This window comes from Triticum urartu, chromosome 1A (assembly GCF_056163025.1).
Source record: "Triticum urartu cultivar PI428250 chromosome 1A, HENAU_Tu73, whole genome shotgun sequence".
In the NCBI taxonomy this organism is placed as follows: Eukaryota; Viridiplantae; Streptophyta; class Magnoliopsida; order Poales; family Poaceae; genus Triticum; species Triticum urartu.
In genome coordinates this window covers 135,926,959-135,953,600 of record NC_141873.1, presented here as the reverse complement: position 1 = coordinate 135,953,600, position 26,642 = coordinate 135,926,959, and the positions used below count along the sequence as shown (strand labels likewise).

Genomic DNA, 26,642 nt, shown 5'->3' with positions numbered 1-26,642 from the left:
ACTGATGAAGTATATGAGTTTGTAAGCTGCACTAATTCATCTGCAGGATGGTCAACCCAAAGCCACTAAGTGGGTCCTCGATAGTGGATGTACAAACCACATGACTGGTGACAAGAATCTATTGATGGATGCTCCATTATCTCCGTCGCATCTGAAGCATATCATCTTTGCTGACAAAGGCAAAAGTCAGGTATTGGGTCTAGGTAAGGTTGCGATTACAAAGGATCAACACATGGACAATGCCATGCTTGTTGAGTCCTTAGGATACAACCTTATGTCTGTCTCAATGCTTTGTGATCTTGATATGGTTGTTGTCTTTGGCAAGTATCGTTGTGTTGTGGTTATGGAAGCTGACAATTCCAAAGTCTTCAAAGGCTTTAGGAGAGGAGACCTGTATATTGTTGATTTCTCTACAGGACCACAACCAGCCGTGTTCTTACTTGCAAAAGCTTCAGAAGGCTAGCTCTGGCATCGACGACTTGGTCATGCAGGCATGAGGAATTTCCACACGCTTGTGAAGAAGAAGCATGCCATTGGCATCGAGAATGTCAAATTCCTCAAGGATCACCTATGCGGAGCCTGTGAAGCTGGGAAGATGACCAAGGCCAAGCATCCAGCGAAGACTATCATGACCACCACTCGCCCATTTGAATTGCTTCACATGGATCTCTTTGGTCCTAATCATTATTCTGCTATCTCAAATGAAGCATCTCAATATGGCTTCGTTATTGTTGATGATTATTCTCGCTACACATGGGTACACCTTGTTACTTACAAACATGAAGTGCAGGAAGTCTTCAAACGATTTTCCTCGAGGGCTTCAACCAACTTTGGTGTGAAGATCAAGCACATCAGAAGTGACAATGGCACTGAGTTCAAGAATTTTGGTCTCGATGACTATCTTGATGAACTTGGTATTACTCATGAGTTATCTGCTCCTTATACTCCTCAGCAGAATGGCGTCGTGGAGCGCAAGAACAGGACTCTTGATGAGATGGCTCGCACTATGCTTGATGAATACAAAACGCCTCGTTGTTTCTGGACCGAGGCAATTGATACTGCGTGCCACATCATCAACAGAGTATATCTTCACAAATTCTTCAAAAAGACTGCCTATGAACTCCTCACTGATAAGAAACCCAATGTAAGTTATTTCAAAGTCTTCGGTGCTAAATGTTGGATTAAAGATCCTCATCACAACTCAAAATTTGCACCGAAAGCACATGAAGGTTTTATGCTTGGTTACGGAAAGGACTCGCACACCTACAGAGTCTTCAACAACGTTATTCACAAAGTTGTTGAAACTGTAGATGTGCGGTTCGATGAAACTAAGGGCTCGCAAAGAGAGCACCTACCTACTGTGATAGATGAACCAACACCTGAGGAAACTATCAAGTTCAAGGCTACTAAGGATGTCATTCCTACTGAAGAATCTGCTGAAGAATTCATTCCAGAACATGAAGAACGTCGAGCTAATGCACCTGAAGAAAATGCTGAAGAAAATGGTGGTGAAGAAAACGCTGATCAAATTCTTCAACGACAACCAGCTCATCCTCGCATTGCAAAAGAAGTGCAAGTTGAAAAGATCATCAATGACATCAAAGCGCCAGGTCCTCTCACACGCTCAAAAGCTTCACATTTGTCTAACTTTTGTGGGCAGTATGCTTTTGTCTCTATTACAGAGCCCACTAAGGTAGATGAAGCATTTCTGGAGCCTGAGTGGATTCAGGCCATGCAAGAAGAATTACATCAGTTCGAGCTCAACAATGTCTGGGAACTGGTCAAACGTCTAGTTCCTCGCAAGCACAATATCATCGGCACAAAGTGGATCTACCGCAACAAGCAAGATGAAAATGGCCTTGTGGTGAGGAATAAGGCACGGCTTGTAGCTCAAGGCTACACACAGGTTGAAGGAATTGATTTCGATGAAACTTTTGCACCTGTTGCTAGACTTGAGGCTATTCGCATATTACTTGCTTATGCTAACCATCATGATATCACTCTATATCAAATGGATGTGAAAAGTGCATTCCTCAATGGTAAGCTTGAGGAAGAAGTATATTTTGCTCAACCCCCAGGTTTTGAAGATCCAAAGAATCCTGACAAAATCTTCAGACTCAACAAGGCCCTCTATGGCCTCAAGCAGGCCCCATGGGCTTGGTATGATACTTTGAAGGAACTCTTCATGAAGAAAGGCTTCAAACCCGGTTCACTCGACCCTACTCTTTTCACTAAATCTTATGATGGTGAATTGTTTGTGTGCCAAGTATATGTTGATGATATTATCTTTGGCTGTACTGACCAACGTTATAGTGATAAATTTGCCTATATGATGAGTGAAGAATATCAAATGTCTAGGATGGGAGAGTTGAAATTCTTCTTAGGTCTTCAAATTCGTCAACAACACAATGGCATATTCATATCTCAGGAGAAATACCTCAAGGATGTACTGAGGGAATTCAGCATGCAAGATTGCAAAGGCGTCAAAATTCCTATGCCAATAAATGGCCATCTGTGCACTGATGAAAATGGTATTGACTTCGATCATAAGGTATACCGCTCCATGATAGGTTCCTTATTATACTTATGTGCATCTAGGCCAGATATAATGCTTAGTGTTTGCATGTGTGCCCGATTTCAAGCTGCACCGAAGGAAACACACCATAAGGCTGTGAAGCATATTCTTCGATATCTGGCTCACACACCAACACTTGGATTATGGTACCCCAAGGGCTCGGCTTTTGATCTTGTTGGATATTCTGACTCTGACTATGCTGGTGATCGTGTGGATCGCAAGTCAACATCTGGTACATGTCATTTCCTCGGACGATCTTTGGTATGTTGGTCCTCGAAGAAATAGAACTACATATCACTATCTACTGCTGAAGCTGAGTACATTGCCGCTGGTTCTTGCTGTGCCCAATTGCTATGGATGAATCAAACTCTTAAGGACTACGATGTCAACATGAAGAATGTACCTCTCTTCTGTGACAATGAGAGTGCCATCAAGATTGCTCACAACCCAGTTCAACACTCGAAGACAAAGCACATTCAGATTCATAATCATTTTCTTCGTGATCATGTGTTGAAGGGCGACATTTCTATTGAGCATGTGAAGACTGAAGAACAGCTAGCCGATATCTTCACAAAGCCCTTGGATGAGAAGAGATTTAGCAAGTTGCGGTGTGAGCTAAATATCCTAGAATCTTCGAATGTTCTGTGAAAAGGACACTCATCCTAACACTTATGCAAAATTGATGACTTAGATGTGCAACACATGAAAAAACGTTTTTCTTCAATCAATGAAGAATAACACTCTTAGTGTGAAGAAATTAACGAAGAATTTGATTCTCAGAACCCTACGATAATTGTACGCGGTGTCTGAAATCATCATTCTTATACGGTGGGTCGCGCCACCACCAAAAGTTGAAATTCCTCAAATTATTCATATTCTTCAACTTTGCATAGTCTTCACTGGTTCCGTCATTTTTCTTCATTGGCTATATATATATATGAGTTTATGTCCTCTACAGCATTCACTTATTGCTATTTCTTCAAGTTGGTTTTCTGCTAAGTGAATGTGATTGGACCCTTCCCCTCTATGCTATACTCAACCCAATCTGTTCACAAATTCTTCATGTGCGTTCTATTTGAAACTCGTTAGAAATCTTCACTGTGTCCTTGTCAGCTGAAGAAATTGCGAACGGAACTTTAAAACCTATCTTATCGAAATTTTTGGTTTTGCCGCTCAAACCGTTCCGCATCCCTCGATACACTTATCCACTCACCCACGATCTAACACGATCTCCACCTCTCACTACGTGGGTGACACATGTCATGCGAATGAGAAGGGTCAGGGGCACGTTCGTCCAATTTCTTCAGGCGAGCAGTTTTTCACCGTGGCTATAAATACCCCTCCTTCCCTTCCTCACTTCTTTTACTCCGCTCAACCTCTCTCTCCAGCTCGAGCTTCTCAAACCCTAGTGCCGCCGCTACTTCATCTCCGCCGGTGAGGAAGAGCTTCACTGCCTCGTCCTCGTCGCCGACGTACTCGCGCCGACCGCGGACATCTTCACTCCGCCGACGGCGTAGCCGTCTTCCTCCGCCAAGTTAGGGCGTGGAAGATCTGCACAGACGAACTTCACATCTCCTCACTCCAGTTCATCGTGTTCTTCGTCCAGGGTAAATAAAAGTTACTTTTACTGCCCTCGTTGATTCGAATGATTATCTACAAAAATCTTCAAAAGTGTTTTTCTTCATATCTTCACACACTGAACACCTCACAAAGTCATCTGTTCTTGATTCGTTTCTCTATGCATCATTTTTCTTCAAGATTCCTCAATTATGTGGATCCTCGATCTATACAACTCTGGAACCTAAGACAAAGAACGCTTAGTGAAAATCTTCAAGACTCATCTGGTCAAATTCCTCAAACTTGTTCATTTTGAAAAACCTTCTGAGAACGCATATGACCTCTCCAAATTCCTCGCAACTATACTCTGTTCACAGGTACACATGTCAGCTGCTGAATCACTAGGTTCTCATCAACTTAACTCATTTGCAGCGTTCCTCGAAGAAAAGTTGCATACTTCTTCAGAGAATTCAATTGTTCAAATTCCTCAACTGAAGAAAATGGCTGATGGTAAAAGGCCACAGAAGGGAGGAAAGAGGCCTGAGGTAAATACAGCGTTTGAAATCCCTGATGACATATATGCTAGGTACTGCACACCTACTGAGGAAACCAAGAATGAGCGCAAAGTGCGCATTCAAAAGATAGAGAGGAGATGGGCAAGAGAATGGAGGGAGTACAGATATGTCACTCCTAAGTACATGAAAAAATTCGCACTCAATCCTCCATGCCCAAGAGCTCCATTGGCACCTGGCCAAATAGCAGATCCCACCAGCCTCAAGCGCGGTGAGGACTATCCTGATGAATGGGCCAAGCGCCAAGGCAAGTTGGCTAAGCAAGCCAAAGAAGCAGTGAGGAAATTCAATGAAGACTCTGCTGCTGCTGCCTCTGCTTAGGTCCTTGCTGTCAAGCCAAAGAAGGCTATGTCAAATAAGCCTGCGCGCAAGCCAACTGCTTCCTTAGCAATGCCCTCACGGCCAGAATCATCAAAGCCCTCACGGCCAATTCCTCATGATGCTCCTATTCCTCCAAAGTCCGCAGCTCCTCCGCCAAAGCCTTCAGCTGTTCCGACCAAATCCTCAGCACCTGTGCATCTCGCTTCGTGCCAAAGGACTGTCGGCATCTCTATTGCCTCAGGTGTCTCAGCTAGTTCCTCAGCTGCACCAAGTTCCTCAGCTGGCCCCTCACTGCTCAAGACAAAGGCCACTGCTGGACGAGGTCCACGCCCAAGTCCTCAAAAGAAGCAAGTCGCTTTCCAAGTGCCGTCTGATGAAGACGAAGCTGATGATGATGAACTTGCAGAAATCATCAGAGACAGGCAAGTCAGGGCCGCTAGAGCCAAAGGATTAGAGGTGCCACTGCTTTTGGATCCCAAGTTGATCCTCGACTACATTGATGATTGGCACAAGGACCCCAACACTCCCTTGCCTGACTTCAAGCTGACTCCTGGCCAGAGTCACATGCCGACCCACTTCATTCAAGAAGAAAAGTGGAAATTTGAGAAGGCCAGGCAGATCAAGAAAGCATAGTACAAGAAAGAGCGCTATCTAAAGAAAAACGTTGTCTCTATGACAACTGAAGAACTTGTCACTACTCATACTGAGATTAAGAAACACAGTGATGACTTTGAAGCATATCGCGCTGATTGGCTTGGAGCCAAGGTTCGTTTTGTGAAACTTGCGGATAACTTCACTTCCAATGTTGCAGCCCCAATGCAACAGGAAATTCCTCAGGCTGAAGCATCTACTCAGCCTACTGAAGAAAATGCCAGCACCGCTGATGACAATCAGGCTGCTGAAGATAATGTGAGTTCCAAGGCTAATGACTGCATTCCAGCCGCTAAAGAAATTGCCAGGGCACCCACTAGTGGTGTGCCTGAAGAAACTGAAGAACTCAGGGCAACCGCATCAGTTGTGCCTGAAGAAAATCAACCAGATTCCTCAGCTGCTCCTGCACCAACTTCAACTCCAATCCTTCCATCTGCATTAGATGTGAAGAAGACCAAGGCTGCAGAGCGTGCTGCAATGAAGAAAAGGAAAGCATCAGTTGCTTCAGATTCTTCAGCTCCGAAGAAAATGAAGCCTATGACAAGTTCATTTGCAAATCAGATTGATGTTGTTCCCATCTCAACCAGGCCATCAAAGGACCTTGTTCCTTTTGATGAAGAATATATGATCCCCAGCGGATCTGATGAAGAAACTCCTTCTGCTGCTTCGTCTGAACCAATCGATGAAGAAATTGAAGTGGATGATATCCCTTCAACACCTATCATCTCCTCGCCTATGCCTCAGTTCACAGCTGAAGAGACTGGCATTGAAGAAATGGAAGATGAAGATGTGGACATTGGCTGCTCCACACCCGTAATCAGTGATGAATTCTGGGAAAGTCAGCATCCAAACTCTCCAACGTTCACCCCTCTACAGCAAATTCCTCAGCCCCCCCACACAAACTGTTCACATGGGCTCTGAAGAAACTCATCCCACTGCATCTGTCCATGAGGAAATTCCAGCCACTAGCGCTGAAGAAACTGCTGCTACTGAACAACCAACGACACAGACTGCCACTGAGGAGGAACCAGAAATTCCTCAGCCTGAAGAACCTACGATTGAGATTCCTGAGGTCGTGATGCAACTCACTGACACTCCTCTGCCGAAGCCAAAGGACCCATTCTCACGCAAGCAAAAGTTCAAGGCTGATGATTTCTTTGGCGAGCACGTATTCTTTTAAGATTACAACCCATATGACTCTGCTCGCATTAGGAAGAGGTGTTTCTGGACTGCTAGTCAAGCCAATTTCTATTCCTCAGTGTTGTTCAACAAGGAGAAGATTTTCTACCATGAGCATATTCCTCACGTGGATATGGAATCTCTGTCGTGCTTCGCACCAGTCCTCAGTGTTCTTCACGACGCTGGACTGCTCAACTTTTGCTCTGACATCTGCGATTGGAATGAAGAACTGATTCTTCAATTCTATGCAATGCTGCACATCACCGGAGATGCTGAAGATGTGAATCCATGGGTGCTGGACTGGATGTCTGAAAACACTCACTACACTGCACCAGCCTCTGAATTGCTTCATGCTCTACCACTCAGTCCTCCCCTTGAAGAAGCTCGCTGCATCTACAGTGAACCTGAGCTCACACATCCTTACATGCAGGTGCTGATGAAACCTTTGAAGCCAGGTCAAGCACCAAGAACCAAATTCCTCGTGAAGGAATTATTGTACGTGCCCAAAACTGTCTATCGTATTCTTACAAGGACAATCAGTCCCATCAAAGGCAACGACTCATCTGATGAGGAAATTGTTGGCATCATGAAGAATCTGGTATTCACATCGTTCATGGCATTCCTGTCAATTATCATGATTTCTTCATGAGGACTATGGCCAATGTTGCACTGTCTCCGTTTGAGCTGAAGCCTTATGCACCTTGGATCATGAGATTCCTCAGGACAAGGTCTTCACTCAACTACAAAGCTGATTTCCAGAATCATCTCAGCTACTTGCCCCCAATTGAAGTCCTCAAGAAGACATATTCCTCAGTTGATGGAAAGGGCAAGGCACCAGCTGTAATTGATGAAGGCATTCGTCCATTGGATGGTCAGTTTCGCGAAGCTACATCTTATTCCACCAATGATGACTCTGCCACACATGACTCTGCCAATGCACCCAAGTCCACTCCTCAAGCCACTGCTCCGCGCGTGATGACTGACCGTGAACTTCTGCTTAGTCTTCACCAGAAGGTGGATCGAAATCACAAATGGGTTAAGCGTCAGTTAGGTTCACTTCTTCACAACATGACTGCCACACACAATGCAGTGAAGAAAAACCACTACTACCTCCATCAAGTCTTCGGTCGCACCTAGGCAATCCTCTCACATCTGTATGGTGAAGATCAGAAGAACATGGGTCTTAATGAAGATTTTGGCTGGTCTGCACCTCCACCGAAGAAATTCAAGAAGGTCAAGGTTCCTTCTCTGGTGGCCAGCTCATATTCTTCATCGCGCGACATTGATGAACATGAAGATTTGGACGACACTGCGGCAGGCCCTACATCAACCAACGACCCCAACAACGCTGGCGCTCCTTCATCAACATGATTATCTTCAGGGGCATTAGTCCTCATTTTCGATCCTTTTGGTCATTCGATGACAAAGGGGGAGAAATATGAGTTAGTCTTCAAGCGGGTCTTCTATATGGGCGTTTTCTTTGCTAAGTTACAACTCTCGTTCTTCTGAAACTTTATTGGATCGAGTTGTAATCTTAAACCTGATGGTGCTCTGATACTTTTGATGCACTATGCTCTGATACTCTTGATGCACTATTATGCATGCTTATTCCTCGTTAATATTATTGCACGCATGCTGAATTTCATCAGGCACCATATTTCATCATGAATTTCAAATTCTTCATATTATATGTTAAATGTGTGTATGAATTACAAGATATAGGGGGAGATCTCCATGATTCAACTCTTCAAGTGTGCATTGCTTCAAAAGCAAATTCCTCACTATGCACATCTTCAGGGGGAGTTCTTCTATATCTTGCAATCAAATTCCTCAATATCAGTATTTACACTTCATATGTTTATCCCCGTTGAAAACTTAACCTATATTGTCATCAATCACCAAAAAGGGGGAGATTGTAAGTGCATCTAGTGCCCCTTAGTGATTTTTGTGTATTGAAGACTTATAGGTTAAGGGACTAATGCGTGTGTGAGTGTACACAGGTCTATAAGTCTATGAGGAGTTTCATATTTACAGGAAAAGTCGACCCCTAAAAATGAATATCTTCGACTGAAGATTTTGGTATTTCTGAAGACTTTCATGAAGACTTTGAAAGTGAAGAAATTGGTGTGTCCATGAAGACTTGATATTCATGCGAGGAATATGAAGCTTGAATACTTTCGTTTTCATAGTTTTGTTTTTCTCTTTCTTGATTCATAGGAAACACCATACTGTTAAGGGGGGTCGAGGAAATACTAAGGAAAAATTTCCATGTGATGCTCAACTCAAAATCCTACACCTACCAATCCCTTCGAGTGAAGCCATTGGAAATCTCATACAGTTCAGTCAATTTCTTCAGTGACAGAGACGAAGTTCTTCTGGTCTCTGAGAAATTTGTCCTGACTGAGGAGTTAGGAATTCGCCAGTGCGGATTGCCTACACAGTGAGGAACATGATAGCCCTGAGGATTTTGCTACTCAAAATTCCGACCATTGCTGTGCTATGCGCCAGCTGTCCCAAAATATCTATCCACCTAACGGTCATATCATTGAAGGGCATTTATGTCTTATCATGTCGGGCTGCTCCCTAGGCTATAAATAGCCACCCCCTACAACCACTAGCTGGTTGGCTGCTCCGAGAGAAACTGACACTTGTCATTTGAGAGCAACCCATCCTCCGAGGACTTTGAGCGAAAATCATCAAGTGAGGAAAAACCAAAAAACCAAACACCTACAAACCCCAAGTGATTGAGCATCACTGAAGAGATTGATCCTGAGTGGATCCGACGCTTGTTACCTTTGAAGACTGTGCTTCTTCCAGACGGTTAGGCGTCATGGTCTAGAGCATTGAAGAGGAATTGTGGATCGCCGGGTGACCAAGTTTGTGAAGGTTTGGAAGTCGCCTGAAGACTTACCACGAGTGATTGGACGAGGTCTGTGTGACCTTAGTTCAAGGAGAATACGGTGAGGACTGGGTGTCTTGGACTAAGTGTCCTTGACTGGGTGTCCGGGATTGTGTGTCTTTGAGTTTAAATACTCAGCCGCTCCAACCAGACGTACAACTGAGACAGCAGTTGGAACTAGTCTACCAAATCATTGTCTTCACCAAGCTTACTGGTTCTACTCCCTCAACTCTTTCATTTCCTCATAACTGTGTTGTGTGTTTGTTCATATCTGTGTTTGAAGACTTTGACTGAAGACTTTCTCAATTTCCTCAGTTCAATTTCTTTAGTCTGTTTGTCTTCGTCCTGTGTTATCCTGTGATTACGCTTCCTGTACTCTGTGCCTGTCTTCATTTCATCATGATAACTATGCTTGTATTCTATTGTGTTTACTTTTGAGTACTTATTCCGCTGCTAGTAGTTCTTCGCTAAGGAATTTCCTCACCAGCAAATTCCTCAGTGAATAATTTCATAAAAATCGCCTATTCACCCCCCTCTAGTCGATATAACGCACTTTCAAGTGAAGCAAAGGAGGTTTGGAGAAAGCTGGGGATGAATGATATTATCAATAGAGCTTGTGAGGTTGATCGTGCTGGAGAGGCGGTGTTGGAGTACTACTTCTTCTTCCAGACCAAGAATTGTGTATAATGGGTTACCACAATGTGTGAATAATTGTTGTTTCAGCTTGGTATCTATGGTGGGAAAGACAGAAATTAGTGCACAAGGAGATAACCCAAAATGCACTTCATATTTTGGGGATTCTAATCCACACGTCAAACTTTGTAAATGCATCATCTCCCAAGGCGACTATGAAAAGGGAGGGGGTTGGTCTTGTCCTCTTAGTTTTTTTAACTGAATGTTGATGCTTATTTTGATCATGATCTGCTTAGTGGTACAATGGGGGCAGTTCTGAGAGATGACAAAGGCAGATTTATCACTGGAGGGAATGAGAAGCTTGACTACTGTGCGGCTGTGTTGATGGCGAAATCTTACCCCTCAAATTTGGCCTTACACTGGCGCAAAGGGCGGGGTGCAATCGCCTTATTATTAACTTGGACAACCTGAAGGTGATTGGTACCATGCAGGACAGAGGACAGTCGGCGGGTGCGGTGGCGGCCATCTTCGACGATTGTTTTCATTATGCCTGTGACTTTGTTACTACTAGATTCGAACAATGTAACAGAGGAGCAAATAAAATTTCTCATGAGCTCACTATATTTCTAGATTTTCTTTGATTTCCGATTGGTTTGAGAAACCTCTGAATGAAATTGTAATAATCCTCACAAATGATGTATTGTTAATTTCTAATCAATAAAGCTTCCTGGTTTATTAAAAAATTGGAGGTTAGCCATTGCGGGAGACCTCCAACCTCCAGGGGTAACTTTGGTGGCTTGGAAGCACGCCAAGTGGTGCGCTCAATCGCTGCTAGATGTTGTGTTCTAGCACTCCCTCTAGATAAGTTTTTTCTTAGTTTTTTTAACTGAATGTTGATGCTTCTTTTGATCATGATCTGCTTAGGGGTATGATGGGGGCAGTTCTGAGAGATGAAAAAGGCAGATTAATCACTGGAGGGAATGAGAAGCTTGACTACTGTGCGGCTGTGTTGATGGCGAAAGCTTTAGCACTCAAATTTGGCCTTACACAGGCGCAAAGGGCGGGGTGCAATCGCCTTATTATTAACTTGGACAACCTGAAAGTGATTGATACCATGCAGGACAGAGGACAGTCGGCGGGTGCGGCGGCGGCAATCTTCGACGATTGTTTTCATTATGCGTGTGACTTTGTTACTACTAGATTCGAACAATGTAACAGAGGAGCAAATAAAATTGCTTATGAGCTCACTAGATTACTAGATTTTCTTTGATTTTTGATTGGTTTGAGAAACCTCTAAATGAAATTGTAACAACACTCACAAATGATGTATGGTTAATTTCTAATCAATAAAGCTTCCTGGTTTATTAAAAAAACTGGAGGTTAGCCATTGCGGGAGACCTCCAACCTCCAGGGGTAACTTTGGTGGCTTGGAAGCACGCCAAGTGGTGCGCTCAATCGTTGCTAGATGTTGTGTGCTAGCACTCCCTCTAGATATGTTTTTTATGTGTGTTTTCATGTTTTAGATGAGTTTATTTTGGTATTCTTGGGTTCTTTGTTTTCGCCTGAGTTTTCTAGTTTTTGAATAAATTTCATTTTACGTGGCAAAAAGATTTATGCTTCCACGAGAAATAAAGATTTGCTTCGTGCATCCACGGGAGTACAGTTGTACTTCTCGAAAAAGGGAAATTCCATGCTTCCACAGAAGCACATATTTACTTCCGCGAGAAGCACACATGTGCTTATCAAAAAAAAAAGAATGTGCTTCCTCAAGAAGCACATATTTGCTTCTTTGCTTCCTGTGGAAGCACAAATTTATTTCCGCCAGAAGCACGAAAAAGGAAAAAAGATATGTGCTTTGACAAGAAGCACATATTACTTCTCGTGAAAACATAGATTTGCTTCCGCGAGAAGCAATCCGAAAAAATATTATGCTTCCACAAGAAGCATAGATTTGCTTTCAGAAGGAAATATGCCCTAGAGGCAATAATAAAGTTATTATTTATTTCCTCATATCATGATAAATATTTATTAGTCATGCTAGAATTGTATTAATCGGAAACATAATACATGTGTGAATACATAGACAAACATAGTGTCACTAGTATGCCTCTACTTGACTAGCTCGTTGATCAAAGATGGTTGAGTTTCCTAGCCATAGACATGAGTTGTTATTTGATCAAAGGGATCACATCATTAGGAGAATGATGTGATTTACTTGACCCATTTCGTTAGCTTAGCACTTGATCGTTTAAGTTTACTGCTATTGCTTTCTTCATGACTTATACATGTTCCTATGACTATGAGATTGTGCAACTCCCGAATACCGGAGGAACACTTTGTGTGCTACCAAACGTCACAACGTAACTGGGTGATTATAAAGGTGCTCTACAGGTGTCTCCGATGGTGCTCGTGGAGTTGGCATAGATCAAGAATAGGATTTGTCACTCCAATTGTCGGAGGGGTATCTCTGGGCCCTCTCGATAATGCACATCACTATAAGCCTTGCAAGCAATGTGACTAATGAGTTAGTTGCGGGATGTTGCATTACAGAATGAGTAAAGAGACTTGCAGGTAACGAGATTGAACTAGGTACTGAGATACCGACGATCGAATCTCGGGCAAGTAACATACCGATGACAAAGGGAACAACGTATGTTGTTATGCGGTTTGAACGATAAAGATCTTCGTAGAATATGTAGGAACCAATATGAGCATCCAGGTTCCGCTATTGGTTATTGACCGGAGACGTGTCTCGGTCATGTCTACATAGTTCTCGAACCCGTAGGGTCTGCACGCTTAAAGTTTTGTGACAATCGGTATTATGAGTTTTTGTGTTTTGATGTACCGAAGGTAGTTCGGAGTCCCGGATATGATCACGGACATGACGAGGAGTCTCGAAATGATTGAGACATAAAGATCAATATATTGGATGACTATGTTCGGACACCGGAAGGGTTCCGGGAGGTTTCGGACATTTACCGGAGTACCGGGGGGTTACCGGAACCCCCCGGGGAGTATATTGGGCCTAATGGGCCGTAGTGGGAGAAGAGGAGGGGCGTCCAAGGGCAGCCGCGCGCCCCCTCCTCCTCTAGTCCGAATTGGACAAAGAGGGGGGGCGGCGCCCCCCTTTCCTTCTCTTCCTCTCTCCCTTCCTTCTCCTCTCCTACTCCAACTAGGAAAAGAGGGAGTCCTCCCGGTGGGAGTAGGACTCCCCCCTTGGCGCGCCCTCCTCCTTGGCTGGCCGCCTCCCCCCTAGCTCCTTTATATACGGGGGCAGGGGGCACCCCATAGACACAACAATTGATGTGTTGATCTCTTAGCCGTGTGCGGTGCCCCCCTCCACCATAATCCACCTCAGTTATATCGTAGCGGTGCTTAGGCGAAGCCCTGCGTCGGTAGCTTCATCAACATCGTCACCACGCCGTCGTGCTGACGAAACTCTTCCCCGAGCTCTACTGGATCGTGAGTTCGCGGGACGTCACCGAGCTGAACGTGTGCTGAACGCGGAGGTGCCGTACGTTTGGTGCTGAGGATCGGTCAATCGTTAAGACGTACGACTACATCAACCGCGTTGTTATAACGCTTCCGCTTAACGGTCTATGAGGGTATGTGGACGACACTCTCCCCTCTCGTTGCTATGCATCACCATGATCTTGCGTGTGCGTAGGAATTTTTTTGAAATTACTACGTTCCCCAACACTTTCATGAGAAATACAGTTGTGCTTCTACGAGAAAAAAAAGGAAAAACAGAATGTGTGCTCCAAAAAATGTGAAAACCCGCAACCTTGTTTTCGGGTTTCCATTTTTTTCTTTTTTTGTGCTAACTGGTTTTTTATTTGGTTTTAAATGTTTTTTTCTTTGCTTTTTTCTTGATTTCTGTTTTTTCATTTTCGTGAAAAAAAAATAGTTCGTCAAAACCTTAACATGGGATCTAGTGCCGAAGATCTCGGTGTGAGAAATTCAACAGTGAAACGGTTCAGTACTTGGACGCATAGTTCAAGAGATAAAACATTCTCGAAAAATGAATCTAAAAAAGGGAAGAGTCTCAAGTTGCGAGAATTGGCTCACATGCAGTGCGCCTTGTCAAACAGAGAAAGTGTGTGTGGGGGGGGGGGATCTTTGCAAGGGGTACTCCTTAACTAGTGGTTTCAGGATACTAGTTGTTCACAATTTTTCCTAAGATATGGTTTCCACCAATTTTTTGGTTCTTTTTTCTTTTTCATTTCCCTTTTTCTTTTTTCTATTTTTCCATTTTTCCTTTTTATGTTTATTTGATACTCAAAAAATGCAAGCATGTGTCAAGATATATGATAAAAAAAGTTATTCATGTTTTCTATATTCATCTTTTATTTCAAAAATACTTATCATGCTATTGAAAAATGTTCAAGGTTAATCTCAAATATTCAACGTATAAGTAGAAAAACGCTCAACATTACCCCCTGGTTTCAGCTTGTATTTTATTTCTTGAGTTGGGCTGGGTCAGGCCTTATCTTGTTTTGTATTTTGCGACACTTGCAGTTGCATTTCATCGTGTTCGAGGAGGAGCGTGTGGCGAGGCAACATGCATGGTACAACCGGCGCAACATCGCCCGCCAATCCGTGTTCGCCAAGTCCGACGTGGCATTGGAATGGGTCCGCAACGACCCAAACCTCATCGCCGAGCGCGCCCTTGACCGCTCCATCACCACCGCAAAGACGACGGCCAGGCGCCACCGCCGCCTTGACGGCAAGCTCACTAAGATCGGCGAGGAGTGGTCGCTTAGCGACTCCTCCGCCAACCTTGGCAAGGGCAAGGCCGCCGCCGGATCTCCGCAGGCGCCATCTGCATTAGCCGCAGCGGCCCTTCGCACCGCACAGAAGGAGGCCTAACGGCTCCTTCGCGAGTGGCTGATAGCAGCTGGTCAAGGCTGTCGCAGCCCTCCGGTGCCCTTCTGCCGCTGGAACACGACGATGACTACACGAACAACGACGACAGTGCGGCAAGGCTGGGCGGCCACACATATGAAGTGTTCATTCTGTATAAGGTTTAGGCTTTTTTTAGTTTTAATTAAATGACCGAAATATCAACTTTTTATGTAAATTATGTTCGAACTTTAATGAAATCTGACTTATTTGATGAATTTTGTCTGGTTTGTTTAAACTTGTTTTAAAATATATGTGAATTTCATTGGATGGCCAGCTTATGCATTCGTATCCACGAACTGGCCTCCTGTCTGCGGCGGATGCGGTGTCCGATTTATGGGTCAGCATTAGAGATGACCTAACAAGGTGGATATATGGTATAGCTTCTGCGTGAACCGGCCAAAATACAGAGTGAATCAACTCCTTGTCCCATGTACTTGTAACGCCCTACAACCGGAGCTTCAGATGCCTTCCATGATTTCCGAGATTTGCCGTGTGATTTGTTTGGTTTGTTGCTTTCATTTTGTTAGCATCATGTGCATTGCATCATGTCATCTTGCACCAATTCCTAAAACTCAACCAATTAAATTGTATGGATCTTCGATTCATTTAAATCGAGGGAAGTACACATGGTGTTTTCTCTTTATAACATATCCTCCCAATATTAGGGAGCTATAATAAATATTTCATTAGTTTGAAATTAACCAGAACACACTTGCAAGTAATTCCCCATGCCTTTGTTATCTCACATCTTGACCTCAAACGTTGTCCATAAATTCTTTCATCACTTTTCCAATCTCCACCAAAATTCCCAACGTTTTGGACTTCTCAAACACCCCATTCCTATTCAAATCCATTTGAATTAAATTCAAATGAATTTGAATTCAATTCTTGCAATCTTGCCACTTCATTTTTTCTGGGATCATACACATTTTTGTGAGTCCGACAAAATAGCCCCCAGGCACAAATTGTTTCCCTAACCCCCTCTTCCTTTTCTTCTCTCTAATGTGTTTCTGTTAAAGGAAATAAGAGAGGGAGAAGAGAGTCCAGCCCAGCTAGGCCTCCCAGTAGCCCAACTAATTCGGCCCAAGGCCCATCTGGACCTCCTAACCCTATAACCCCTTCCCGAACCCCATCTCTCTCCTCGTTCCTCCTCCAGTGCTACCAACGCACACACGCTACCAGTGCCAGGAAGGGCTTCGCCCCGATCCCCTCGCGCCTCGCTCGTGTTCTCCTTTGTCGCATGTAGCGTGCTCCTTCGCCGCCTCGACCCACTGCATCACCCGTCGCCCTTCTCCCCTCGCATCAGCGATGACTGCGCCGCCCTGCATGTCTTGCTCCGGCCATGGCCATGGCGCCCGCGCCAAGACCAGCGAGCAGCTGCCCGCGTTCCATGCCCGAGGCCTCCTCCTCGACTCCTCCGCCTTTGCGCCGGCAACGGCGTCGCCATCGCCATCCGTCCTCGGGATCCTCGTCAACGTCCAGTCCCGTCCTCGACCTCGCCGCCCTCCTCTGCGCCTCCATCACATCGCCGCCTTGCTGCCTTCCCCACCACCGGCTTGCTACCTCACCGGACCTCCTCTGCCTCCAAGGCCGCCGCTGCTCTGGCCGCAACCACCTCCGGCCTTCAACCCCGATGCCCGCCATGGCCCTCCTCACGCTGCTGCTCCTTGGCTTCGTCCTCTGTCGCCACCATCTCCTCCCCCAACGCCCTTGCGGATGATGTCGCTGCAAGACTGCCACGATGCCATCATGGAGCCCCAGGTCCGAAGTTGACCACGACGTCGATGCCCCTCAAGTTCAGCTACACGGAAACGCCAAGTACCCCTACGCGCATGTACAACTACTGATCCCGTGGATGTCACCAAGTACCTCTACCGACGACCTGAACAACTACGTAACGTGTACCACTACCGCCGCCTTCGGAATCGCTAAGAACGACAAGAACCTTGATGCCCGATGCATAAAACAACTACCGTCGCTGATGACCCAGGTAGCAGAAATGCCAAGTACCCCTTCAAGTGACAAGACCGGGAAGTTCGAAGACCCCAAGTACCTCTTCGAAACGACCGAGTACCACTACCGTCAACCCTCGAAGACCCCATGGACGTCAAGTTCCTCGTTGTGACCCCGAACACCTACGGAGTGTGTACAACTACGAAGCGAGAACGACTACTTCCACTACGAACGTCCCGAGAACGTCTACTTCCTCTATGTTGCACCGAACGAGAACCATCCCGTTTGCACGCTTTGAAGGTGTAACCCCGAGACGACCGCCCGTGAACGAATGCACGTGTTGTATGAGATGCATGTTTGGATGTTGTACCCTCCCGTGAATGTTAGTTGTTTCCCTCGCTTGGCACCATCATCGACATGTGGGACACCCGGTATCCAGGATCACTCCCCGTCACTCTTGCACGTTTCACGCACCCACACTTTTTCCTTTGCACCAGCATCCCAATTGAGTTGCCGGAACCGATATGTTGCCGTGGCATCATTTTCAGATTCGTTGTCGTGGCACGCCTTTCGTTTCCGCCACGATGACAAATGCTTCATAATATGCTCATGTCAACTTTTTCATAAAAAAATGCATAAAACTTGCCCATGTCATTCGCATCATGGTAACAACTTTTAAAATGGTTAGAATTGTTGTTTGCATTAAATTGCTAAATGCACATGAGGATTTACCGGAATTGTTGTTTGATGTTTCCGGCCTCACTTAAAATGCCCAACTGTGTATTTTACTAATGTTTCACCCCTTGCCATGCTATTCAACATTTAATATTGTTGAGTACATAAACGGGAGAGAACTAAATAAGTCATGTGGTGTTTCGTCAGTATGCAACTCGTTGCATATTGAGCTCCACTTAATTTGTAGTTTTGGTTGTTGCACTTTGCCATGTCATCATGCCTCTTTAAACCAGACATGCATCATACTTGGTTGTGCATCATGCCATGTTTATGTGATGGTTGATTACTATGTTGTTTGCTCCTTTCCGGCGTTGCTTCTTCTTGTTAGTTCCGGTAACGTCGCGTTTGTGAGGATCCGTTCGACTACGTCCGTTTGTCTTCTTCATGGACTCATTCTCCTTCCTTGCGGGATCTCAGACAAGATGACCATACCCTCGAAATCACTTCTATCTTTACTTGCTAGTTGTTCGCTCTATCGTTATGTCGCGCTACGTACCACTTGTTTATCATGCCTCCCATATTGCCATGTCAAGCCTCTAACCCACCTTCCTAGCAAACCGTTGTTTGGCTATGTTACTGCTTTTGCTCAGCCCCTCTTATAGCGTTGCTAGTTGCAGGTGAAGCTGAAGTTTGTTCCATGTTGGAACATGGATATGTTGGGATATCATTATTATATCTTTTACTTTAATGCATCTATATACTTGGTAAAGGGTGGAAGGCTCGGCCTTATGCCTGGTGTTTTGTTCCACTCTTGCCGCCCTAGTTTCCGTCATACCGGTGTTATGTTTCTTGATTTTGCGTTCCTTACGCGGTTGGGTGTTATGGGAACCCCTTGACAGTTCGCTTTGAATAAAACTCCTCCAGCAAGGCCCAACCTTGGTTTTAACATTTGCCACCTAATCCTTTTTCCCTTGGGTTCTGCTGACTCAAGGGTCATCTTTATTTTAAACCCTCGGGCCAGTGCTCCTCTGAGTGTTGGTCCAACGTGGGCGATGTCCGGCGCCCCCTGGGCAACCAGGGTCTATGCCAACCCGACGTCTTGCCCATCCGGTGTGCCCTGAGAACGAGATACGTGCGACTCCTATCGGGATTTGTCGGCACATCGGGCGGCTTTGCTGGTCTTATTTTACCATTGTCGAAATGTCTTGTAACCGGGATTCCGAGACTGATCGGGTCTTTCCGGGAGAAGGAATATCCTTCGTTGACCGTGAGAGCTTGTGATGGGCTAAGTTGGAACACCCCTGCAGGGTATAAACTTTCGAGAGTCGTGCCCGCGGTTATGTGGCAGATGGGAATTTGTTAATATTCGGTTGTAGGGAACTTGACACTTAACTTAATTAAAATGAATCAACCACGTGTGTAACCGTGATGGTCTCTTCTCGGCGGAGTCCGGAAAGTGAACATGGTTCTTGTGTTATGATTGTGCGTAAGTAGTTTCAGGATCATTTTTTAATCATTTCTAGCTTCTCGACCGTTGCGTTGCTTCTCTTCTCGCTCTCATTTGCGTATGTTAGCCACCATATATGCTTAGTGCTTGCTGCAGCTTCCCCTCACCACTTTCTCCTACCCATAAGCTTAAATAGTCTTGATCTCACGGGTGTGAGATTGCTGAGTCCTCGTGACTCACAGATACTTCCAAACAGTTGCAGGTGCCGATGATACCAGTGCAGGTGACGCAACCGAGCTCAAGTGGGAGCTCGATGAAGATCTTGATCGTTATTGTGTTCCGTTTCCTATTGATCAGTAGTGGAGCCCAGTTGGGACGATCGGGGATCTAGCATTTGGGGTTGTCTTCTTTTATTTTGATTCCGTAGTCGGACCTTTAATTGTACTTTGGATGATGTATGATTTAATTATGTATTGTGAAGTGGCGATTGTAAGACAACTCTTTATCCCTTTTTTATTCAGTACATGGGATGTGTGGAGATTACCCTCTTGCGACAAGTCTATTATGCGGCTATGCCTCTAAATCGTGCCCCGACACATGGGAGTTATAGCCGCATTGTGGGTGTTACAGTACTCATCTCTAGATTAAGAAGATTTGAAACTTTATTCAGCATTAAACCTTCTCGGGTGTTCTCACCCTTAAATTTGGACTCAAAATAACCCAATTGTCCTCCCATATGTTCACTTGGGATTGGCAAACATATCATCCTTTAAAGGCTTCCAATCCTGCCATAATACTTGTCGCGTCATTGATTAACCCTTCTTTGCTTTTGCATTAAGCAGATTTCCTTCCAGGAAATATTCGCTCTTAGAGCAGAAACACACAAAGAGTTTGGTTCCTCCATCAATTCTCATCATTGTTTGGCTAACATGCCCAGGTTAAAATATTCTAGGTTTCTAAATCCCATTGTACCCATAAGCTTAGGATACATAATTTTCACCATGCTACCCAATGAATACTTGACACCAATAGCCGGCGATCGATTGCGTGGGAACTGCTCCCATCGAACAATTCGTTCATCACGGGGTTCAGAAAATCGTTGTGCCAAGACTTCATGAAACCAGCACAACAAAACAGCGTTTTTTCGGGATTTTGAACACTAACATTGCAAGCACGCGTATGGGTTGATCCACAACTCTAAAGCAACAATTACTTTCCTCCTGTTGATAGCATTTCTCCTTCCACCCTGCAACTCTTGCACAAACTCCATCAATAAGATGCGGAAACAATCTGAACGGTCCACTCCCACCATTGCAGGCAAAAACCCACGCACTTGTCATTTGGGGACTCTGTCATGATATTTAGCAATTTACACACTTGTACCCTTGAATGAACATCAGTATTGGGACTGACAAAGATGCTACATTTCTCTTCATTCACCATCTGACCTGAGCTCGTACAATTTTCGTCAAGGATTGTTCTAACTCATAATGCATTCTTTTCATCAGCAGACATAAGTATAAGCGAGTCATCCGCAAATAGAAGGAGAGCCATACTTCTCTAGAAAGATGGCCACCTTTCCTGGTGTGGTCTGGGTACTGCATGATGTGGGAACGCCAGAGGTTATTCTGTGCTTAGCACCATCAAGGAGAACAACAGCAGAAGTAAAATAGTTCAGGGAATGATCGGCCATCTTCTCTTGATGCTGTTTTCGCCAGCACCATCAATCAACTATGGATTGCAGCCATCGATCATATTACCATCTCCTTGCAGAAACCATAAAATACATTGTAGTCCCTCCGTTTCTAAATATTTGTCTTTCTAGATATTTCAACAAGTGACTACGTACGGAGCAAAATAAGTGATCTAAAATATGTCTATATACATCTGTATGTGGTAGTCCATTTGAAATCTCTAGAAAGACAAATATTTAGGAACAGAGGGACTACAATGTATTTTATGGTTTCTTTCTGCAAGGAGTACGTAGCAACATAAATAGTACATTAACGTAATCTGCAAGAGTCAAAGTTAGCAAACTTCTTCTGTCTATTATGGGCTCTGATCAGCATCTGGTATTTAGACAAAGGAAAAACAAATGGCTATTAACCATCTCTAGCCAGTCTGCTAAAACCGGGAGGATTGCCATCAGTAACCAACAAAGGTAACCAGCAAAGGCTCGTAATTCATGTCCAGTAACCTGAATTACCATCTTCGGAACATATTTTGACAATGAGACAGTAATCAGACCGTGAAGAGCCGGTTCGATAATATAAGGGGCCCGTACATTGTGTCAACTATTTCATTTTATAATTTACAAATTGCTCTGTCGAAGCCACATCAGGGACATGTTGCACCCTCAATGGATAATGCAGAGTTACAGCTGCGATTCGATGTCATTTCCTACCCTGTTGTCACTGTGGCGACGCCCAAAGCCAATGGCAGGAGCAGTTGTCGGGCCACTGTCTATCTCAGCTTTGCAGAGGGGGCACAGTGCGTTTATCTTGAGCCATTTGTCTACGCATTCTTTGTGGAAGAAGTGGGTGCAAGGAAGCTCTCGGAGATCATCATTGTTCGAGTATCTTGCTAGGCAGATACAGCAAATCTGCATATCAAAGGACGCACCTCAGGCTTTAAATCAAGAGTATAGGTAAGAAAGTTGTGTAATACTCCCTCCCACTACTATAAGATGTTCCAACTTTTTTCTAAATGGGATATATGTAGACACGTTTTAGTGTGTTTGTTCGCTCATTTCAGTCTATATTGAAATATCCAGAACATCTTGTAATAGTGAATGAGGGGAGTAGATAGGAGTGTGGGAGAAAAACTCACAGCATCTTCAGCAGAAACAATCCGCTCCTTGTCTGTTCCAGCAGCAACAACTCCGCCGCCGACTTCAATCCCCTCGCCGTTACGGGACTTCTTCGTTTTGAACTTGTATGTTCTCAAGGCATTGATTGCTTCTGCAGTAGCACCTTTGTTTTGGTTTAGATCTTCACGAAAGCTCATTAGGGAGATTATGCAGGGCAGGCAGCAACATATCAGTGCGCACAGAATGAAAGGCATAGCATAGCCGATGCAGCTAAATGTGAGGAAGGCTATACACAACCTGAAAAAGAAAAGATTTACACTTATGAAACACATAAATGAGTTGCAAAGATACTGCAGCACGGGAAGCTAGCAGCTCACCTGTATAAGTTGGGAGCGTCATGGGCAGAGGAATGTCCACCAAATACCCACACATTCCCCACAACAAACCACACGGCGAAGAAACAGTCAAGGGCCATCCTGAAGTGATCGGCATAAGCTTGGGCCCTGTAAGAAAGAGTCCGGGTGCACCTCAGTTTAAAACTTAAAACATAGCAACTCAGAGGCTGCACTCTAAAGAAAGCTAGCCAAAGAAGTGCTGAGAATACTAATGCCCTCCACACAGGACGATAGCTTTACTTTAACAAAACGTTGGCAGAATAATAGTCATGTATATTTTTGTCATCAGATTGTGTCCACATTACCCCATTTATGTTATCCTACTGTGCAATCATAATAGCACAACAAATAGAGGTTTAACGCAATTTCTCCACATGTCTTACAGAGAGAGACAGTAGATGAATTAGACTACAGGCATATAAATTTAAAAGGGGCTGAAGTAATCATGGAACTGAAGACAATGTTACCTGGGATTTCTGGTAAGCACGTTGTTTTGCGAGACTCCATTTGTGTCAGTTACAAAACCAGCTTCAGACATGCCAGGGGCCGAATTTGTTGTGTGAGAATTGGACTCAGATATACTGTTCGGAGGGAAGTTCTGACTTGCTGGTTCTTGCCCAGTTGTTGGGCGGTTGCGATGGAGATAGCGCCAGTAGAGAAGAGGAAGAGTAGCAACACAACCTACCGTATAACCAATGACCCACTCAAATAATGGAGAATGCGGACGTTCCTTCCTTGACAATGACAGAACACAAATGGCCGCTATAATCTGGCTAACTGTTACAACAAGCTCAATGGAGATCCAGCAACTAGAATTCAACGGACTTTGCCGATGACGAGCACGATTAGCATCTCTTCTTGCTAGAGGAGCACTTTGAGAGTTAGATGCAGTAGTTGTCTCCGAAGAACTTTCTGAGATGTGAGGCAATCGATCCAAACCATCATTATCCTCCCGACGAGTGGTTGACGATGAAGCAACATCATCCCTTGGGCTCTCAATTGCAATCTCAAGATGAGCAGTATTTTCCATGTGGTCTATCAGTAAAGGGTGATTGTCTGTTTCACTGCTTGCTTCTGATTCAACAGGATGAGCAGCCATCAACTGAACGCTGCATATGAAACTAGCTCGTTGTGTTTGCCAGAAATACAGCTGCTTTGACTTAAGACAGATGGCAATCTCTATAGGAAAATGGACTTGATCCAAGGCCAGGCAATTTGAATTGTTTTTTTTAAACCTATGACAGCAGGACAGATTCACTGCACCTGAAAGAAGATGAACAACAGATGCCAATTAGCTATATTTAACTAGCTCTCTTTAAGCAAGAAGCTCTAAACAGAATTGACTAACATTAATAACAATCTACATATATTTGCTGTGGTCAATTCAACTGATCTATAACAGGGAGCTCAATCTGCATTTATTTACTGTCTCTGGTTAAGTTGTGTACAGACACCATAATACGAGGAAAACAATACTTCAGTAATTTTAGCGGTTTGACTGGCATAATGATACATAGTTGTCACTTGTCAGATAAGCAGGAATGAATAGCTAGTATAGCACAAAAGATGTTTCTCTGAAAGATTTTCAGAGGCCTATATCCCATCCTACCAGTTTCTGATGGGAATTCAACCTAACTGCATAATTTGACCTGGGGACCTGCAAGTCCGTGTATAGATGTGAACCCTAGCATCACAGTTACTGTGCATGTTCTGCTCAGAAACAGAGAAAGGATTACATCATCATTGTAGAATGTCCTTAGTGGATTGCTCACCAATACATATATATACAGGTTCAGTATCATGCTCAAAACTTGTAACAAATGGAGGCCAAGTTTGAAACCTCGTATGGATGAACAACATTCTCTAACAACTTAAAACGGAATGCTTATAATATACTTAAAGTAGGAACTACACCCTATGCTCCTGAATATAAGACGTTTTGGCAGTTTAATTTAGAAACAGAGATAGTACTTGTGAATCATTCCATTTAATTGAGCAGAGTATACAATCATTTACACATAAAAATACTTCTGACTAAAGAACATCATGGGTTCAAGGTAATCACATGGGGAAATGTAAAGAGGTGTTCAGCGAAGACATGCAAAGATTTTCATGATAGCATACTACCAACATTAAGCCGATCTGTATCTCCCGGGTTGATTTAGAGAGCAAATCAAATAATGATAATTCAATTAAATGATGAACAAAGCACAGGAACAAAAGACGGGTGAGTCTAGTCTATCATCAGCATGAGCATTCTCTACATCTCACTGAGAATAGATGAAGAACCCCAAACTGAGTTCATCTTGTACTAAAAACTTGTAAATCATGACAACAGACCTCCAAACTAACCAAAAACTTTTTCCAGATTTAGGTATATTCGAGGCTGTGGGCCTGTGGCATCTTCTGGCGCTCTATTCGTCTAATTATATTATCCAAACACCAATTATAAGCTCTTTGAAGTTCGATGTTCTAGTGTAGTAAAGAAGTACTCTAGTTAACAGCTATATTCTTGTTCCATACAGCCTTAATCAAACACTAAACTGATTTTCGCCTATTTCCCCTCACATTTTCTCCATCAGTTATTCAGAGACTAAAAAAAGGGACCAAGTCCGCCGCATACAAAAGATCAAGCCGAACCAGAAACACCACATACCTCAAGAAAATCCACTCCCCGGGAACAGCAGCAGCCAGCAGCTCCTCCAATCGCCTGAAACTTGACAGATTCAAGAATCCATGAGAGAAGAAGGCGGAAGAAAGCAGAGGAATAACGCCAGACGCGTACCTGGACCACTTAAGATCGAATCAAATGCTTGGCTCCCAAGCGACCATCCGCCGAGGGTTTCACCAAAGAAATCCAAAGAAAAATCGCCGGACGGCAAGATTGGGCCTTAGGGGAAGGAACAGGTGCCAAACCCTTGGACCAAAGCAAACTCCATTAGTTAAACGGAAAGCACCCAGCTGGCGGGGAAGGGGAAGATGGGAATATACCAAATGGCCAAGTCCAAAGCTCCGAGTCGAATTCGTCTTCCTTCCTCAGTCCTCCTCCTCCTCCTCTACTTCTCTTCCCCTTTCTCCAAGTTGAGTGACGACGTATATTTGGAAGGGAAAAACAATTGTGTTTTGTTGTGGTGATTTTGTTTCTAATAAGTAGAGTAATTATTTTGGAGGAATCTTTTGGCCGCTCGAGGTGGGGGAAGGAGAAGGGCGAGCTGTATACATCGTGGCCGTTGGCTGGATGCGCGTTAGGGATCGCACGGCGAGGTGGTGAGCGGCGTGAGAACCGCACGTGGCCGCTTCACCGGAATTGCTGGGATGGGCGATGGGCCACGTGGGAGATGGTGAGTGGTTTCAAACGGAGGATCGGTGTTTGGCGCAAGAGAGCCGAGATGGCAGTTGGATCGATGACTTCATCAACGGGAGAGTGGGTAATAATGTACTGTGAGATGCAGGATTAGGTTGGTCTTTCTTGTTCTTTAGTGAAACGAAAAAAAACACCCATTGTTGATAATAACTTTAAAAGGATCAACAGTACAAACCTAATAAAAATTACGTCGAGATTCTGAGACCACATAACGACCACTACTGTCGTCGGAACGAGCCGTTGTCGCCGCTCCACTGCTGGAGCCGACTTGACCTTGTCAATGACAACCAAGAAGTCTTCGTGCACGTGCCTCTAAGGACCACTCGCAGTTGTCGTCGTTGAACCCTTACATGGATCTAAAGCAACTCACACAAGTCTCACCACATGATGAGAAATCCTAACGTCACGGTCTCAAGAAGATGGTAGGAATCTACACCGGAGCTCCTTTAAACTTGAGGAGAATCGAAGTCTGGAATACAAATTCAAAGAAGAAGCGATGCCATGCACCTGAGCATCGTGATACGTCTCCAACGTATCTATAATTTTTAATTGTTCCACGCTATTGTATTATCTATCTCGAATTTTTAATATGCATTTATATGTCATTTTATATGATTTTTGGGACTAACCTATTGACCTAAAGCCCAATGCCAGTTTTTGTTTTTTCCTTATTTTTGAGTTTAGCAGAAAAGGAATATCAAACGGAA

General features: G+C 44.3%; 1 protein-coding gene across 2 annotated transcripts; it reads right to left on the bottom strand.

The window, feature by feature from the left end:
* Nucleotides 1-21,610: 21,610 nt before the first annotated feature.
* On the bottom strand, nt 21,611-25,842 carry LOC125528821 (E3 ubiquitin-protein ligase At1g63170-like). Of its 2 annotated transcripts, none has more exons than XM_048693257.2 (7): nt 25,563-25,842; nt 25,357-25,488; nt 25,228-25,287; nt 23,039-23,834; nt 22,554-22,679; nt 22,197-22,473; nt 21,611-21,969 (listed from the first exon to the last, which is right to left on the bottom strand). In XM_048693257.2, the coding sequence occupies exons 4-7, from the start codon at nt 23,668-23,670 to the stop codon at nt 21,742-21,744; spliced, it is 1,263 nt and encodes a 420-aa protein (XP_048549214.1). In that variant the 5' UTR covers nt 23,671-23,834; nt 25,228-25,287; nt 25,357-25,488; nt 25,563-25,842; the 3' UTR covers nt 21,611-21,741. The 2 variants fall into 2 exon arrangements, with proteins under 2 accessions (XP_048549214.1, XP_048549212.1); XM_048693255.2 differs by having other exon boundaries at nt 25,228-25,281.
* Between the last annotated feature and the right edge of the window lie 800 nt (nt 25,843-26,642).